Source organism: Amyelois transitella, chromosome Z, assembly GCF_032362555.1.
Source record: "Amyelois transitella isolate CPQ chromosome Z, ilAmyTran1.1, whole genome shotgun sequence".
Classification (NCBI taxonomy): Eukaryota; Metazoa; Arthropoda; class Insecta; order Lepidoptera; family Pyralidae; genus Amyelois; species Amyelois transitella.
Window position 1 is genome coordinate 11,389,453 of NC_083535.1, and position 16,506 is coordinate 11,405,958.

Sequence of the window (16,506 nt, forward strand, 5' to 3'; positions counted from 1 at the left end):
AATTTAATATTGAAGCACCAATCCTTAAACTTTGTAAACTGTGGTTGATTTTCTAGTTCTGATGTATAAATCTAAAAAAGAACTTTCGTTATTAACTCGTGTAAAGAGCGAGAGGGAAGTATTCTTTTAAGCGTTACGGCAGGATAGTCTTTAAAAAGGTAGAAAGTGAAATTTATCATTCATAACATGAAATTTATAAATAATTTAGAAAATTGATTGATTATAATTAGTTACTAACCCTACAATTTTGAGTATGGATAAACTAAAGTAAATAAAAAGGGAGTAATAATGTTGCAAGTACCTTACTTGCCACAAAATATACTAAAACAGATTATTTTACTATTTTAAGCAGATTTGATATTTTAAATATTCAATTTAAAATATATCATCTCCAGCGCAATATCATCAGCATACAGGAGAAGTAACGTGGGCTACTAGGTAATAGGTGTCTCAATGTGAAGTGAAACATCTCAGCCAATACTCAACAGAATGCCCCGAAATGTTCTTTAGGTATATTATTAAATGCTGTCGTCGACCTCCATCTTTTTTCTTACAACATTAACTTATTTAACCTTCATACTTCTTTCATCACTTTCACTTCCACCTGGATCTAAAAATATACTAACAACTATATTATCTTCACTGAAATCGTCATCATTTAAACGATTCTGCAAAAAAAAAAGAAGTGTTTAAAAGAAAAAAGTATTTTTCCTCCTGGCGTTAGTCGCGATTACATTCTCACTTCTCTAGAGAGGAGTCCAGGTAGCGCCTTCGACCATAACCCTGGATTTGGTAAGACAGGAGGTTTTAATACGAAGCGACTTTCGTCTGACCAACTAGTTAGGGGAACTCAACCCATATAAGTCAGCACGTAATTGGTACATGTCTGAGGTAGACATGATACCTTTCAATCATTACATCTTTTTTTAATTCTAATGAACAGAAAAGTCGTTGGATTAGATTAGGGAATGAGAAGGTAGGGAAAAACGGTATCATGACTTTTACGTCATTAAAAAAAAGGAATATGTTCTCCGTCCCGGCACGGCACGCTTTCGCTATCAAGGTATCTCCTTATATTTCAACTATATTATTCAGCAAAATATGACGTTAAAGACTATGTCAGAGATTTTGCTCCGCACAGTAGAATACGTAACAGAAGGCATGACTTGAATAAAGTAACAAGATGATAGGATTAGTATCATCAAACAGTAAAGTAATGGCCAGTTTGTAAAGTAAATAATGTTTCATCCTTATTTTTTCTTACTCGTACGTACAGTAAGAGCACTTGAAGAACAACATTTTTGTTTGATTATTGATAACAAAAGCGATTGTGGCCGGGCCAAGACGGAACAAATCAATTATAAACCTTTGAACAAAAATATCTTTGCCACCAATCTTTTAGGGCTGAAGCGTTTTCATGTGTCTTATTTTCAATATCAAACATAGGTAAAATCATATATTCGTTTTCATTAACTTGTTTTTTTTTATTGATAAATTTTCTCCATTTTGATATTTTTAAATCATTCTCATTTTTAGTGGCATCTGCGATACATTCGCTACGTTGCGATTTTTTCATCAAATATGCTACGTGAGCTGAAAATTAAACATCAACATTTTTAAACTGGTTTTTGTGCGCAGTTTTCCTGAAAATGGACATTTCAATCTCTATATTCGGAACGAGATAATAAAAACCTTGATGAAATGTCGAAGTCTTTATTCTCTTGCCCTTGAGCTGACGCTCTCTTTCCGTCACAGAAATACACTTTACCAGAAATTTGCTAGGATTCTTAACAACATTTGCTCCAAGAAACACCGTACGTCCAAAGGTACTACAGTCATAAAGTCGAAAACTTAAAGGTGGGCAATAGGATTCTGAAAGCGGTGCCTCAAAATTATAGGAAGATTGTTCATGTGGAAAATTGCAATTTTCTTTTTTATCTAATACGTTTGACTTGACTGTTAAATTGTTTATTTCTAAAATTACACATGGTTTCTTTGTTACGGAGAGGTCTCTTAATCCCCACCATTTTATATCGATCCTGAAATGAAAAGTTTAGGAGTGTAAACTAATTATTAACTGTAAATTACAAGGCAGTTAATATAATGTATGAATTAAAAGTAGCATGTCAATAAATAAGTACTTGTATGATTTCGTATGAGGCAACAAGCTCTGAGGTAAGGCTTCAACTTCATTGAGGTTAGAACAAATTTTTGAGTCTCTATTTAAATTAGCATATTCACGTATCTCTGCAGAAGTAGTGTAGGAAGTAGTTTTTAACAGCTTTTCTGGAACCTGTCAGTTGAAATTCCATATTAAAGCTCTTCAAAACTTTTTGTTCAATTACTACCTATATCAATACTACATGCTGATTTGGGTGGCAATATAAAGACACCTAAATCGTCCCATTTATTAATTGTATTTTCCGAGTTTAATATCAAAAGAATATTATAGAATACTTAGAACTTAAAATGTCGATAGACATTGTGGCAAATAGTGTATTTTTTTTAAATTGAGAACCTGTCGAAATTCAGATAGTCCTTTGTCTTATAATTTTAATTGGTTTGAATTGAGGTCCTTATAATACGCAGAAGAATATGCATGAAATGGGCGCGACTATTAAAACTTAACTATAATATTGGTAAAAATATTGGATATAAAGCTAACACAACATAATTATTTTGGTATCATTGTGTTTGGTGGCAGTGCATGTGTTAAGCTGAGACGTTTTAATATATACATATTTTAGGATGACATTTGCACAACCTGCAACAGTTGCGCAGACATAAGTATTTCGCCTACATGCTCAGTACAAAGGTAGAGTTCAAAGATTCGTAGCTTTGGAGCGTATTCATAGGACTGTCGGTCATCAACTGTCGGTCGTATGTTCACTCTGCCAACTAAACATTCTTTCCCCTGAAAGGTTACTGAGCATTAGTTGCCTTTACTAAGTTAATTGCCGTAGGTACTCGTAATATCTTAATATGCTCTGCTCTGTAGGTAGTCCAGTTACACGACACTAAAAACATTGTGAGGAAGTGGTTTCTATCTATTTTCTATATTCATTCTAACAGTCTCAATACAAACAAGAAATCAATAAATTCCAATACCTGTGTAGAACTCTCAACAACATCCACAGTGAGTTCAGGAGGGCTGATCGATACTTTATTTTGTGTCGTATAGGTTTCCAAGCGTACCTTAAGAACTTGGTTCCAAGTTAGTAGAGAAGATTTCAAATGATACTAATAAAAAAACATAAAAATTGTGTAAGTGCACATACGGTTTAAAAATTAAGGATACATTAGACGTTTTCAGTGACTTTTTAAGTGCCAATTCAAGCCAATTCTACCTATACTCTTATACCCGAGCGAAGAAGCCTCAGTTCCCCTATCGTACCTAGGAAAAACTCGGGACACTACAATAATTATAAAGATTAGAATTATACATAAACAACAGATGTTCAACAAATATTCAGGGTTAAAGTATCCTAACCCTGAAAAATAAAATCGAAAATTGTAGAGCTCTTAACATTTTTTATAATTTGTTTGGTCTCCAAAGAAGACTTCGGCAAAGGCTTCAAGTCAATAGATATTGTGATGATTATCATGACATTTATTGACGTTCTTATGCTGAATCTCAGCATACCCTTTGCCCTTTCCTGTCATATGTAATATCACATCTTTAAACAAGACCTGCACCTTCCAACCCTCTTATGCCAACTAAAAAACACAGCAACAATAATCAAACCTGTGCAAATTTTAATAATTTCGACTCACAAGAGCAACTTACGAAAAAATTTAAAAAATAAGATTGCCTCCCAAAATCTCCAATCCAAAAACCCTCTCAAAGTTAAAACCCACTACTAATAATGATATTAAAAAAATGCTGTGCAGAAAGGAGGAAAAAAGACTTAGGTACCGCTGTAGCAATAAAAAAAAACGTCACTCAAAGTTTTTGACTGGAGAAAATTTGAAGAAAGGAATTAACGGAATTTTTAGTTCTTGCGCGTTGTATGTTGCAGACAACTTATTGACAACAACAAGGAGGAACTGTTCGTTGAAGAGATTGACTAGACATTTTGACCATGAAAACGAACTGACAGAATTAGGAAATAAGAAAGGACTGCCGAAAATTATAAGGGGCGTAGAGGTACGACCAAAAAACTAGTCTTGAAAATCTCTGTACTTACTAATGTCTCACAAACGTTATCTAATATGTGTACCCTAGCAAAAACATTAGTTTTGGGGTTTGTATCACCAACTCTCAGCTTTGCACTGTATATAAATACGCGGCACTCCAAAATCTGAAACAAAATATATTGTCAAATATAAATGTAGTGATTTAGGATCACATTTTGATTGTACTTAATAATATAAATGTATAGATAAATAAAATAAAACGGACAATCATTCCATTTTTATGTATATAGTCCGCCATAGATACGGCGAACGAGTAATTTTGAAATGTCTTTTTGACAAGAGAGAAGATTTTGTGTTTTCCGTTCGTTCATCTACGCTTGAATACTAATTTATTTCTTCCATATTTAGCTACTATCCTTTTCCGTCTACTCTTCGTCTGACTGCGCTTCACATTCTATAAAGTTAGCCTTAACGCTATCGCTTCATAGATATACTTTTTCGGTGTCCATCAGATGGACCGGTTACCCAGAATATTAAGCACGAATGTTTGTCTACACATTGCTTCTCTTTGCTTCTCATTAAGAAAGAATTGCTTTCATCTTAAATCAGAAGAAATTAAATAAGTATTAACCATTATTTACCGGGTTTTCTACTAGGCGATGACAAGAAATTAAAGATGAACTGAAAAATCTTTTATACATACATACATCATACATCAATAAATAATGGTAAATAAACGGGTTCTGCTAGAGAGTATGGTCTCGGGCAGGACCCCAAAACATGTGAAACTCCAGCATTCATATCTTTGAAATTTGTTATAAATATATACACTTATGTGTACAACCTGTTTATATATTTTGAATTGTTTCTTTTTCATTATGGCTTAAAAAGCATCCAAATGGGTATTTTTAAATACCCATTCGACTGCTTTTGAGTCATTATATATCATTTCATAATATTTACCGATTTTATTTCATTTCATTAGTACAGTCCACCTTTTCACAACATTTTAAGAGTCAAGACGTAGATTCGAGTAAGACTCAAGTTTTACTTACAACAGTTTGGTGTTTACCATCCTCAAAAACGTAATTAACATGTTGCTCGACGCAGCCGCTAGGGGTAAAAGTATCAACAAAACTCTTATTCCTCGGCCCGATTTTTAAAAATCGTTGTTGGACATTTTATTTCGTTTTCGTGAAGGGCGAATAGTAAGAACCGAAAATACCAAAAATTATTTAAAAATACTGGTTCGAGACTCTATTGTCGACGGTATAGCTACTTTAATATTAATAAAAACCATAAATAAAAAAGTACACACCATAGGATTGGCCTTCAGAAAAATATTGTACCCTTTTAGTTTAATTTTATAACCCGGTGGTAAAGAGTCTTCGAAAGCCAAGTACTGTATGTATAAACCCATCCAAAATTGCAGTTCAATTTTAGCTATTATGCAATAACAAGCGGCAGAGTTCTGATGTTTAGCACACTTAAAAGGCTGAAATACGATTGTAAAGGGTAGAGTTATTGTGACTTCATTAGTTCAGTACCTATTACCGTACGACTCGGGTAACGCTGACCCCAAGGAATTCATAACGCCACATTTTTAGAATGATTCATAAGATGTTATGGGAGGGAAAGACGAAAAATATCAAATCAATACCTTCAAGTATAACGTTTGCATGCTACCCGTCAATCGGCCATTTTGTTCATAATCTGATGAAAACAAAATGTCTCCTGGCGATATTCGATGATATGCAACTCTCACTCCACCAATGCAAACCCAGACTATAATATCGGGCCAACCATGGGGATTCTGCGGATATTTTGATTAAATCATTAGATAAATGTGTTAACTAAGAAAAAACATAGTGTACGCCAGCTTGAATAGACTTGATTGACTTTAAAAATCTGTACAGGAAGAAAAGCTTCCGTTCATATTGTAAAAATCAAAGAAGAAAGGCTTAAAACTTGGGAGCGATGGGACCATACCTTATTTACCAAAGCTGTTAATCTATCCACAATTTTCTTTACCTCCTCCACGGCCATTTTAACATACTTCTTAGTCAAAACTGAATTACTTTTGATTGAATATAAGACGTTATCCGAGGACCGATCGGACAGCTTATTCCGTAGATTTCCCTGAACCAAAAGCAGTAAAATTTTAGTTGCCCTACATTGCAACCTTTATATATCTACTAGTGTGTCATTTTTAGGTATTATTAATTTACTGTTCTCGTGGGAAAGCGACAATATGCGTAAGCGAAACAGCGGACAAAATATATTCAAGTGAAATTATAACCTAGTGGATTGCGAAAAGCGAATAAGAGTGATTATAAACTGACAGCAAAGGCTAGCTAAAAGTGAACCATTTTAAGGAAAATGTATTCTCTGCCTGCAATACTGCCTTACTTTTCATTACAGTACACTGGTAAGATCTATGCACATTGCCTAAATGCCTTACGATTTCTTGCATCTGTAAGGCCAATAGTTTATCATCAAAGTCTGTATTCTGGCCCATTGGTTCTTCTGAATCGATTGACTTCAAAAAATATAGCATGCCAGAATCTGCTTCATTGACAGCCTTTCTTAATATGTCGATCAAGTCGTTATACACGCTTTTATCATTGTTAATTTGTTCCTCCACAAATTCCATGGCAGCACCCTATAAATATTTTTATATCTATAAACATAATCGAAAATTTCTGTCAAGAGTCCTTCAAGGATAAATTTTCATACAACGTAGTTCTTTAGATAAAAATAAATCGGTTCGAAAAAGGGTTTTCGTTACTCGTATTATCTCTGGTGTGTTAAATCTATGGCTCTGCTGGTCGTGGTGGCAGCTACTGGAAACTGACATTGCGCAGATTGTAAAAAAACGTTTATACGACTCTGAATCCCAATTCCATCATTAAGTCATCCAAATAAATATGGCTAGTAAACCAAGTTAATGATGCCCAGAAGGTATAAAAAGTATTCTTTATAAACCATTTAGACGATAATGCATAAAATCTCACCAGACCATTCACAATACGTCTCACGATGTTATTCCTGTATATTCTAAATCGAAAATCAGGCAGTCTAGCAGCCAATTGAAGCACATGATATCCTTTGGAAAAGTCTATGCTCTTACATGAATCAGTTTTAGATAGTTCACACTCCAATACATTTAGCCTGCGGGCTCCTAAAATAACAAATTTATCAATCCTCGAGAGAATGAAAAAAGAAAAATGATAACCTTCCTGCAAACCTGTGCATTCCATAGTTGTAAATAAAAAAATGGAATCAGTAAATTTATTCGCCTTAAAATATCTCTTGGTTGGTTGGAGCTTCGTCTTAAATAGAGACTCTTGAATAATACGTAAATTTATTTAACCATGTAGTAAGATCTATGGATTACATTTGTAGAGCCACAAGAATACTTGTAGATATTGATTAAATAGTCAACAAAATAAAAAATAAAAATGGTCTTATAAAAAGCCCGATTCCTCAGATACCCGATTTGGGTTTTAAAAAAACAAGGCGCAATCGCAAGCTTGGTATTTTTTTTAAATAACCTGCGCCTTTTATATAACCTTAACAGTTTGAAAAACGTTATACGCATGTCGGACCGTTTCAAAATCATAACACGCGGGTGGAGCCGCGGGCATAATCTAGTAAATTTCATGTACATGCGTAAATATATGTTTTAAAAGTACCCATAGTATCGCTACCAGGACATGTATACCCTCGTAGTCATACTGGTATTGCATTAGATTTAGTTTACACTTACGTATTTCATTCAGCATTGCATTGAACTCTGAAAAATATATGAAAATAATAATGTTATTTGGATTATAAAAAGTTCTGGATTGTAAAAACTATTAATATTTTTAGAAAAAATGGATTTCCATTGGTTGTAGTCTTAAAAATTGCAAGCGCAACTGTCCCTATGACTCTTTCCTAGTTATTTACAGTACTACAAATTTTATAAGATACCTCAGCAGTGTTCGACGGCGTAGAATAGCGCAACCCACCGCCAAATTTAACCGAATAAAAATTTAATAATATAACAATCTTCTAGTGAGCCTACTTTCTATCAACCTGCGAGATAGCAGGAGTCAGTTTAATGTACCTGCAGTACATTAAACTGACTCCTGCTATCTCGCTCATATAAGTGCAATAGCGGACAGTTTAGTTCGCAGTTTCAAATGGAGCGATCCAATGATGCCCTCAAAATGGAAAGAAGGGCGCACGGAGGAGTTTTAGTAGGTAGGCTGGTACATTAGGTGACAGGAGTCCCACATTCTCCCGGGTGAAGGCCCGTGTTGTCCGTAAAAAGGATTTCCTCTTCGATAACAGAAACAGGTTCAATTGGAGCGCTCGGAGAGGCTCGACTGGTATTACTGTACCTCAGTTTGAATGCTAACTGATAAGGAAATTAGTTTTAAGGTGAAGTTTAATTTGAAGAAACCCCAATGAAGATAAAAAAGGTGGGAGAAGACATCGTACGGATTTGTAACCATGACCCAAGTTGGATACGACGGGAGACTTATCCAGCTTGGATCATGGTTATGCTTCTTTTAAAAATCTGACTAATTCTTGACTTTTAAGTGTCTCACTAGGTATCCTGCATAGTGAGCACTTCCGTTTACTAAGTGAGAGAACCATAAAAATCGAAATGTTGAAAACTACGGCCATGACGAACCTTTTTAGTTTGGCGCCATAGATTTCGCCCTAGATTTGTCCATATTTAAAAAAAAGGAACTGACAGATCCGTAAAAAATTACGATTTTTACTTCATCTTTATATTCTACACTGCTTTTTATTTAAATTCAGTTGACCTTCGTTTTTTTCAATTTTATAAACTCGTCTACATTTCGTAGCTTATATTGTCTTGGCTTGGTCCTAGAGCCGAAACTAGACAAGGCTAAAAAAAAAGTTGCACCGTTATTCCCCTACATCACGCAAACGACAACCACGCCACTCACGTCCCAAAAAAGAGCTGAGCCAGGATGTTGGGGCGATTTCTCCTTTGGTAAATTCATTTGATCAACTTTATACAACATTCACAAATGACAGCAAAATGAAACAAAAAAGTTCTCTCTCTTATATCATTACAGATAAATACAATTAAAAATTATGGAACGTAATTTATAAAAGGTATTTATCTGTAATGTAATAAAGCACAAAATCAATTGAGCATAGTTGTATATTTAATGATTGTGTATTTTATTAAGATCCATTTTCAAACGGGCGGATAATTTTGTTTGATTTTGATACTTTCTTCTGTAGATACTACAAAAATAAAACCAAACGACCAGAATGACGCTAAACTAAAGTTAAAACCAAAAAGCTCGAAGCGGCCCAAGCCAAAGCCGTCTTAGAAATGAAAGCAGGACGTGCACAAGCTAAAATTCAAGTTGATTTGTTACCGGCGAAATCGAAGAATTAAATAGACGAAGACGGACACGTGCCTGCAATTGGACAGATTATATATTCGAGCGATAAGACTCACTCATTGGGACAATTATCTGAACTCTTGTACGAGGAAGCCAATAAGACAGTGATGGCATACGACGTTTTTTATGTCTAGGAGCATAAAAACATAAAGAACTATATAATTGATAACCATGTCATTCATTCATTCAATTTGAAACGACAAACGTAAATCTGATGAGGGAAAGGCCAGTTGGAGACGCCCAAATGCAGATTTTGTTGAGAAAGCCGTCTCATACGTTACTCTGAGACTGAGATTTAAAAGAGCTTTACAAAGAGATTGATGAGGTTTGCTCGTCTTGTTTTTCGTCATCGTGACCCTGAGATGTAAATGTGGTAAACCATACCACCGTCTCCTGCACTGGATAGCACCAAAAAATAAGCAGTCAGAAGAAAGCCCGGCCAAGTGCGAATCGGATGATGGTACGGAACCCCTCGCGTACAAGGGGTGCCGTACCAACATCAAGTTTATACCTTTTAGGAACCCTTAAAATCAAAAATTAGGCTATCAAAAAGCAACAGTGAGGCCAGCGAGATAGTAACCCAGACGAACGTAATCCAATGCTGTAAGGTATTAGTAAGATTATAAAGTACAAAGCTAGATTAGTAGCAAAGGATTTACGCAGATTTGTGGAATTGATAACACAGATCCAGTACACCGACATGAGAGAATGACTTGACTGAATTCAATTAAGTTTGACCTTGACCACAAAAGACCTTTCCACACCTAAGAAAGCAATCCTCTGCGCAAATGGCAGGATGATGATTATGTAAATTAGTACATTCCTAATGTGCAGGTTTTTTCACGATACCTTTCTCGCTGTAAAAGCATCAGTTAGCACCCATACTAATGTACATAACACAGCAAAGAGTCATTGGTGAAATGGTCAAGGTAGGATTTGAACCTGTGCCTTCTAGCGTTTCACACATTTTATTCAGGTTTCTACATTTTGGTCAGCAACTGTGTGTCGTGATATAAGTCTAAGTAAAACATTTCGATAACCTCCTTCATCATCTTTTTCTTCTCCATACTTGTTAAACATTTCTCCAATAGTAATTGAAACACCACATTGTCCTTCAAATTGAGAATCTATCACAGACACGTCTAAAACAGGACAGTAGATGCAAAAGCCTTCCCAGACCCAGAGTTTATCCTGAAATCAAATATGTAATATAAATGTTAAATAATGTGATTTAACAATTTGACTGACTAATTTACTGACATGTCAACCAACAAACAGTCTACAAATGGTATCGAACGGGATTTTTCGTTTTACGCGGGGTAGGTATGCCATATACCTAGTCTTTGCAGGCGTACAGATACAACATTCGATACTCAGTTCTGAAAAGGTTACCATCACCACGGCAGTGCCACTACCATACTGAGCCTTATTTCTAGCACATAAGGTTCAGTTTGGGCGCAATTTGTGAGAGTCAAGGATGTAAAAGAAGATAATGATCAGATAATGAGTGGTACCCGAGTGGGCTCTGGGTCTTCCTTATTTTTCTCATTCCTGTGAGGTAAACATTTCCTAGGATGAAAATCTTGAGATAGCAATTAACTTAAGACAAACAAGAGCGATTCATAGTTTCTGAATTTGAACAAAAATATTGAAAAGATTACACACACTCAATTAATTCTGACTTCTCATAGGGAAATCATTTAAGAACAAAAAAAAGTCTTACGATTAATAGAGGTGAAACTGGCTTCACATTGACTGCCCTCACTTTTTGCTTGTTATATGGTACTGTAGTTTTCAAGGATACTAGTATGGCTCCACGATTGTACGGACCTTCCGCTTGTTGTAAACATAATGTTCCATACATGTGCAACAGAGATGGACCAAAAGTTGGCAAAAAACCTGAAAATATAGAAAAACAAATTGGTCAGGTCAAGAGTGCCAGTAAATGAACTGGATGGAACAAAATAAATACATAGGATTTGTAGCAAGTTGAGTTATTGGAAATCTTGAAATGTCTTTTAATCAAAATTAATAATTCTAAAATATGCCATGGTTAATAGGAAAACTAATTCATTGTGACATCTTTTTATTCATTATGCTTTTTCTTTTCTTCATGTGGTTATATATTTATTATGGAATGTATTTTTGAATGAAAAGAAGACAGAAGTTTACTCATGTGCCTAAAGAAATGAACTATGCCAAACAAAAAACCCTGCAAGCTTTCATTCCAGCTGGAATTTAGGGCAATCTTTTTTAAACCACATTAGGAACTTATGTCAAATTTCAACTCTTTAGCACCAGCAGTTTGGTTTGTTATTATATTATTATATCTACCTGTATACTTAATTTCACCAAAATGGATTCAATAGTTTTTGTGTGAAAGAGTAACAAATACACATCCTTACAAACTTCCACATTTATACATAGTAATACATATAGTCATATCTTTATCCCTTGTGGTGTCAACAGAGACAAGTCTTGAAAAGACAGAAAGGCCACATTCAGCTATATGTCTTAATGATGGAATTGAGAGTCAAATCATGACAGGTTACTAGCTAGTTAAAACAATTGGAATCCTAATTTCACATTTTGTAATAATATAGTTACCTTCTTGGAAATTCACTAACCATTCTCTCCATCATGAGAAATCCAACCCATATTCAAATGGGCAGATCCCAGTATCTTAGTGGTGACACCATCATGAGTGCACACTTCAAAACAGACCGTTGAGTTGGTGTTTGGAAACATTTCCACCATGGAAATCTCTTCATTGTAGACGGGGTTGTTGTCATGATGTCTTACTGCTGTTTTGCCCTGAAAATATAAAAATTAAAAAATATGTAAAGTATTTCTGTATATATCACAAATATTGTAAAAACAAATTTAAAACTTTTAGCCAACTCAAGTTTGCCACAAACCATTTTATCACATCAGTTTTCAAATTCTTTCAAACTTGATGCCAAAATAAATCGTTGGTTCTTTAAAAATTAGATAAGAGAGAGTGGTGTTGTACCGCAATGAAGGAAAGGGTCCTGCCCTTTCGTATTTGCTCCCAAGGATTGCTGTACCTAAGATTCTTCCGATGTTCAGTGGTAGACACCAATTATCTTAGCTAGAATCGAAATACACGTAGGTTGTTGTTCCCTGTTCTTTTGGAGCTCGAATAATTAAGGCAAATTTGCCGATGAAAAGTTTTATTTTTCTTGGATCCATCTTGCAACCCAAAAGACGAAAATAAAATAACAAACTTAATAGATTATGTACTGAATAAAATCAAGTGGCGCGCGATTGCAACGAGTGCTGCCAACTGTCTATTAAGAAAACGGGCTAAATCAAAGCGCTATGTACAATAACCTAAATAACAAAAAAAAAACAAGGCTTTTGTCTGTTTGTTTGTAAATACTTTATTGTACATATATGAAAGAGTATTCATAGTCACATAAAGTATTTCTTTTTTTTATTATTTTTAGTTAAGCAAAGGAACTTTCGTATTGCTCACTGGTCAGTTTTATGATGGGAAACTTTTATTTTATATTGTAAATGATTTAAATGTGTTTTACTAAAGAGTAAAAACTTCAATTTCATTCGTTGCTTTTTGAAGGTAGGGAGTGCTAATTCATGCCGCCTGCTTATTAGATAAAGCTAAAAACGCGCTAGAGCTAGCATCGATAGTTGGTAACACTGACAAACATCAGTTGCCGGGTAAAGTGACGGCATTACCAGCCAGTGCCAGTGAGTGAATGAACGAAGTTTTAAAACTTTTATATCAACCTAGGTTACCATACTATTAATAATTTCATGTTATTATGTATTGTAGTTATAAATAAGGTATTATCATGTCTTTTACTTCTTTTAGTTTATGTTGAATGAATCCATACTAATATTATAAATGTCAAAGTGTGTTTGTTTGTCCGTCTTTCACGGTAAAACATCTGAACTGATCTTCATGAAATTTTGCATCAATATAGGTAGGTAGGTACCTAGTTTGGTGTACAGAAGAGAACATAATTGTAGGTATTTATCACGCTGGCAAAAGCTAGTCCTTTATCGCAAATCCTTCGGGAACTTACCGCAAGCCCACAATATGTCACTTTGACGAACGTGTTGAAGGGTTTTGCGTTTCGTCTGTCAGGGGCACAGAGGCTAAATGCGGAGTAAATAGTGAATTGGTAGTGAGCCTTCTGTTGTTCCAAGATGGCGGCTATTTGTGGAGTGCTGAAATTTATTTTTATACTTACATGAAATCTAGATAGTAGCTCTTATGCTTGTTCGTAAGTGAGGAAAACTTAGTATTATTCTTTTAGACTATGACTCGTAAAAGGCGACTAAGAGAATAAGCATATTCATCAATTGCAGTTTTTCTATGAAAGGAAAGGTTGTCAGACGTCAGTATCGATTCATATTAAAACCTTACTTACCCAATCTAGAATCGTGTTCAAAAGGCGTTGAGGATGCAACCAGGACTGAAGCCAGTAGGAAAAAGTTCTTATACAATCGATGGGCTAGCAACCTGTTAAATACTAATTAAATCCTTCCAGCCTTTTTGAGATTAATGGCTTTGCCTACCCCGTAAGTGAAAGAGACGTATTTTTATATTCCTGCAATTATGTACATACGAAAAATTAACTCACTGTTCATTACTTTGTTTTAACATTTTACATTCCAGTTCCAACGTTTCGACGTCTCCTTTGTATATTATTATAACGCCAACTTTTATAAAGCCGACCGATTCCGTCGTGGATGGTAAACTTAACTGAATCCACTTCTGGTTAACCTGATGATCTGTAAAACAACATTTAGTTTATAGGGCTGTCGTAAAAACTACTTACCTAAACGCATACCGCGGGCTCCTCTCCAGAGGTGAGATTCCAACCGGGACTTTTAAGCCAGGAGGAATAAGCAAGCAATTAACTACTTATTAGCATGTCATTGTAAAAGTCAGTTTTGGAAAACGCATTTAAAGTGGGACTAATTTTTTAGGCGATGGGCTAGTAACCTGTAGTTGCTAAAGGTCTAACCTGTAATTTTCCCCATCTATACTAATATTATAAAGCTGAAGAGTTTGTTTGTTTGTTTGAACACAAGCAAAGAATAATGGAATATGTAAAAAGAAAAAGGGGAAAATTATTCTTCCTTGAGGACTTCAATGATGCCCAAAATAACTATACCACGCGGACCAAGTCGCGGGCACAGCTAGCATTGGATATTTTTTCTTACTTGATGATTCCCATACAGATCCCAGGTCAATGATCCCTTCACCCAGGAGTCTAGTGGGAGCGCAGCACCGCAACTCCATGACCCCCAGCCATATGCTGGACTGCTCCAGTTCAGGAATGGTTCTGCAGGTCTCGAATACAAAGCTCTGTAATACATACATACATACATAAAATCACGCCTCTTTCCCGGAGGGGAAGGCAGAGACTACCTCTTTCAACTTGCCACGATCTCTGCATACTTCCTTCGCTTCATCCACATTCATAACTCTCTTCATGCAAGCTCGGCGGTTTCGGGTTACAAAGCTATATAACGTGACCATTTAATAATACTTATATATAAAGAAAAAAAAACAGTATTTCCAATAATTTCCGTTTCCGCCTGAATTTCGGGATAAATATGACTGTGCGTTCATATGTTAATCAGTCAGACCTTTTTAGGGGTAGGCAGAGACTACATCATTCCACTTGCCACGATCCCTGCATACTACTTTCGCTTCATTCACATTTATTTATATAGTATAGGTATAGGTTATGCAGTATGACTAAATCCTACTACTATTATAAAGGCGAAAGTTTGTATGGATGTATGGATGTTTGTTACTCTTTCACGCAAAAACTACTGAACCGATTACCATGAAATTTGGTATGTAGGTAGCTGTAGACCCAGAATAATACATAGGCTACTTTTTATCCCAGAGTTCCCGCGGGATTGATAGGGTTTCCATGCGGACGAAGTCGCGGGCGGCCTCTAGTTTGTAAATATACGCTAGAAATGTTGTAAACCAAACTCTTTGTAAATTAAACCAAGTGGGTGCAGTGTGGTTCCCGGCACCAGTACAAAAAAGAATAGGACCTCTCCATCTCTTTCCCATAGATGTGGTAAAGGCGACTAAGGGATAGGCTTGGGATTTTTTTTTAGGCAATGGGCTACTAACCTGTCTTTGATTTGTCTTGCCTTTGAATATCAATTCTATCATTAAGCCAAATAGCTGAACGTGGCCGATCAATCATTTCAAGACTATTAGCTCTGTCTTAGGGATATAGACGTGTCTATATGTATGTATGTGTGTTAACCAAGTAAGAAGCAAGGCGATACTAAAGAATCAGTATAAATGACGAACCTCTCTAAATACGGGTTCCACCATATTTTTCCTTATGGTCGTTCGTCTTTTTTTCTTGCCGTACATTATGGCAACGTACGACATGCCGGATAAAGAAAAGCTCCACGTCAATCTACGAGCTTCCAGGACATGCAAACAGATCTGTGGAACATACATATGGTCACGTCTATATCCCTTGCGGGGTAGACAGAGCCAACAGTCCTGAAAAGACTGAAAGGCCACGTTCAGCTATTTGGCCTAATGATAGAATTGAAATTCAAATAGTGACAGGTGGCTACCCATCGTCTAAAAAAAATCCCAAGTTTGTAAGCCTATCCCTTAGTCGCCTTTTACGACATCCATGGGAAAGAGATGGAGTGGTCCTATTCTATTGTTGTATTGGTACCGGGAACCACACGGCATCTGTGGAATCTATTCAGCGATGGCTTCCTTCACACGAGGCATAAACGTGTGTCATCTACCACAAGTTTAAAATTAAGCACGTTTCACTCACGTGGTCTAAAAGAGGAAATTTGAAATAACGAATCGTTTAACGCAGACCTCTACAGCCTCTACTCGTATACACTATGGTAGCTATACGATATTATACTAGTT

General features: G+C 35.6%; 1 protein-coding gene across 1 annotated transcript; it reads right to left on the reverse strand.

The window, feature by feature from the left end:
- Positions 1-1,098: 1,098 nt before the first annotated feature.
- On the reverse strand, positions 1,099-14,920 carry LOC106133811 (fer-1-like protein 6). The gene is made up of 17 exons (XM_060953835.1): positions 14,793-14,920; positions 14,207-14,357; positions 13,646-13,790; positions 12,203-12,389; positions 11,299-11,474; positions 10,616-10,766; positions 7,907-7,933; positions 7,152-7,318; positions 6,599-6,799; positions 6,127-6,276; positions 5,798-5,950; positions 5,456-5,632; positions 4,188-4,301; positions 3,109-3,240; positions 2,765-2,914; positions 2,142-2,293; positions 1,099-2,039 (listed from the first exon to the last, which is right to left on the reverse strand). The coding sequence occupies exons 1-17, from the start codon at positions 14,869-14,871 to the stop codon at positions 1,601-1,603; spliced, it is 2,751 nt and encodes a 916-aa protein (XP_060809818.1). The 5' UTR covers positions 14,872-14,920; the 3' UTR covers positions 1,099-1,600.
- Positions 14,921-16,506: the final 1,586 nt, after the last annotated feature.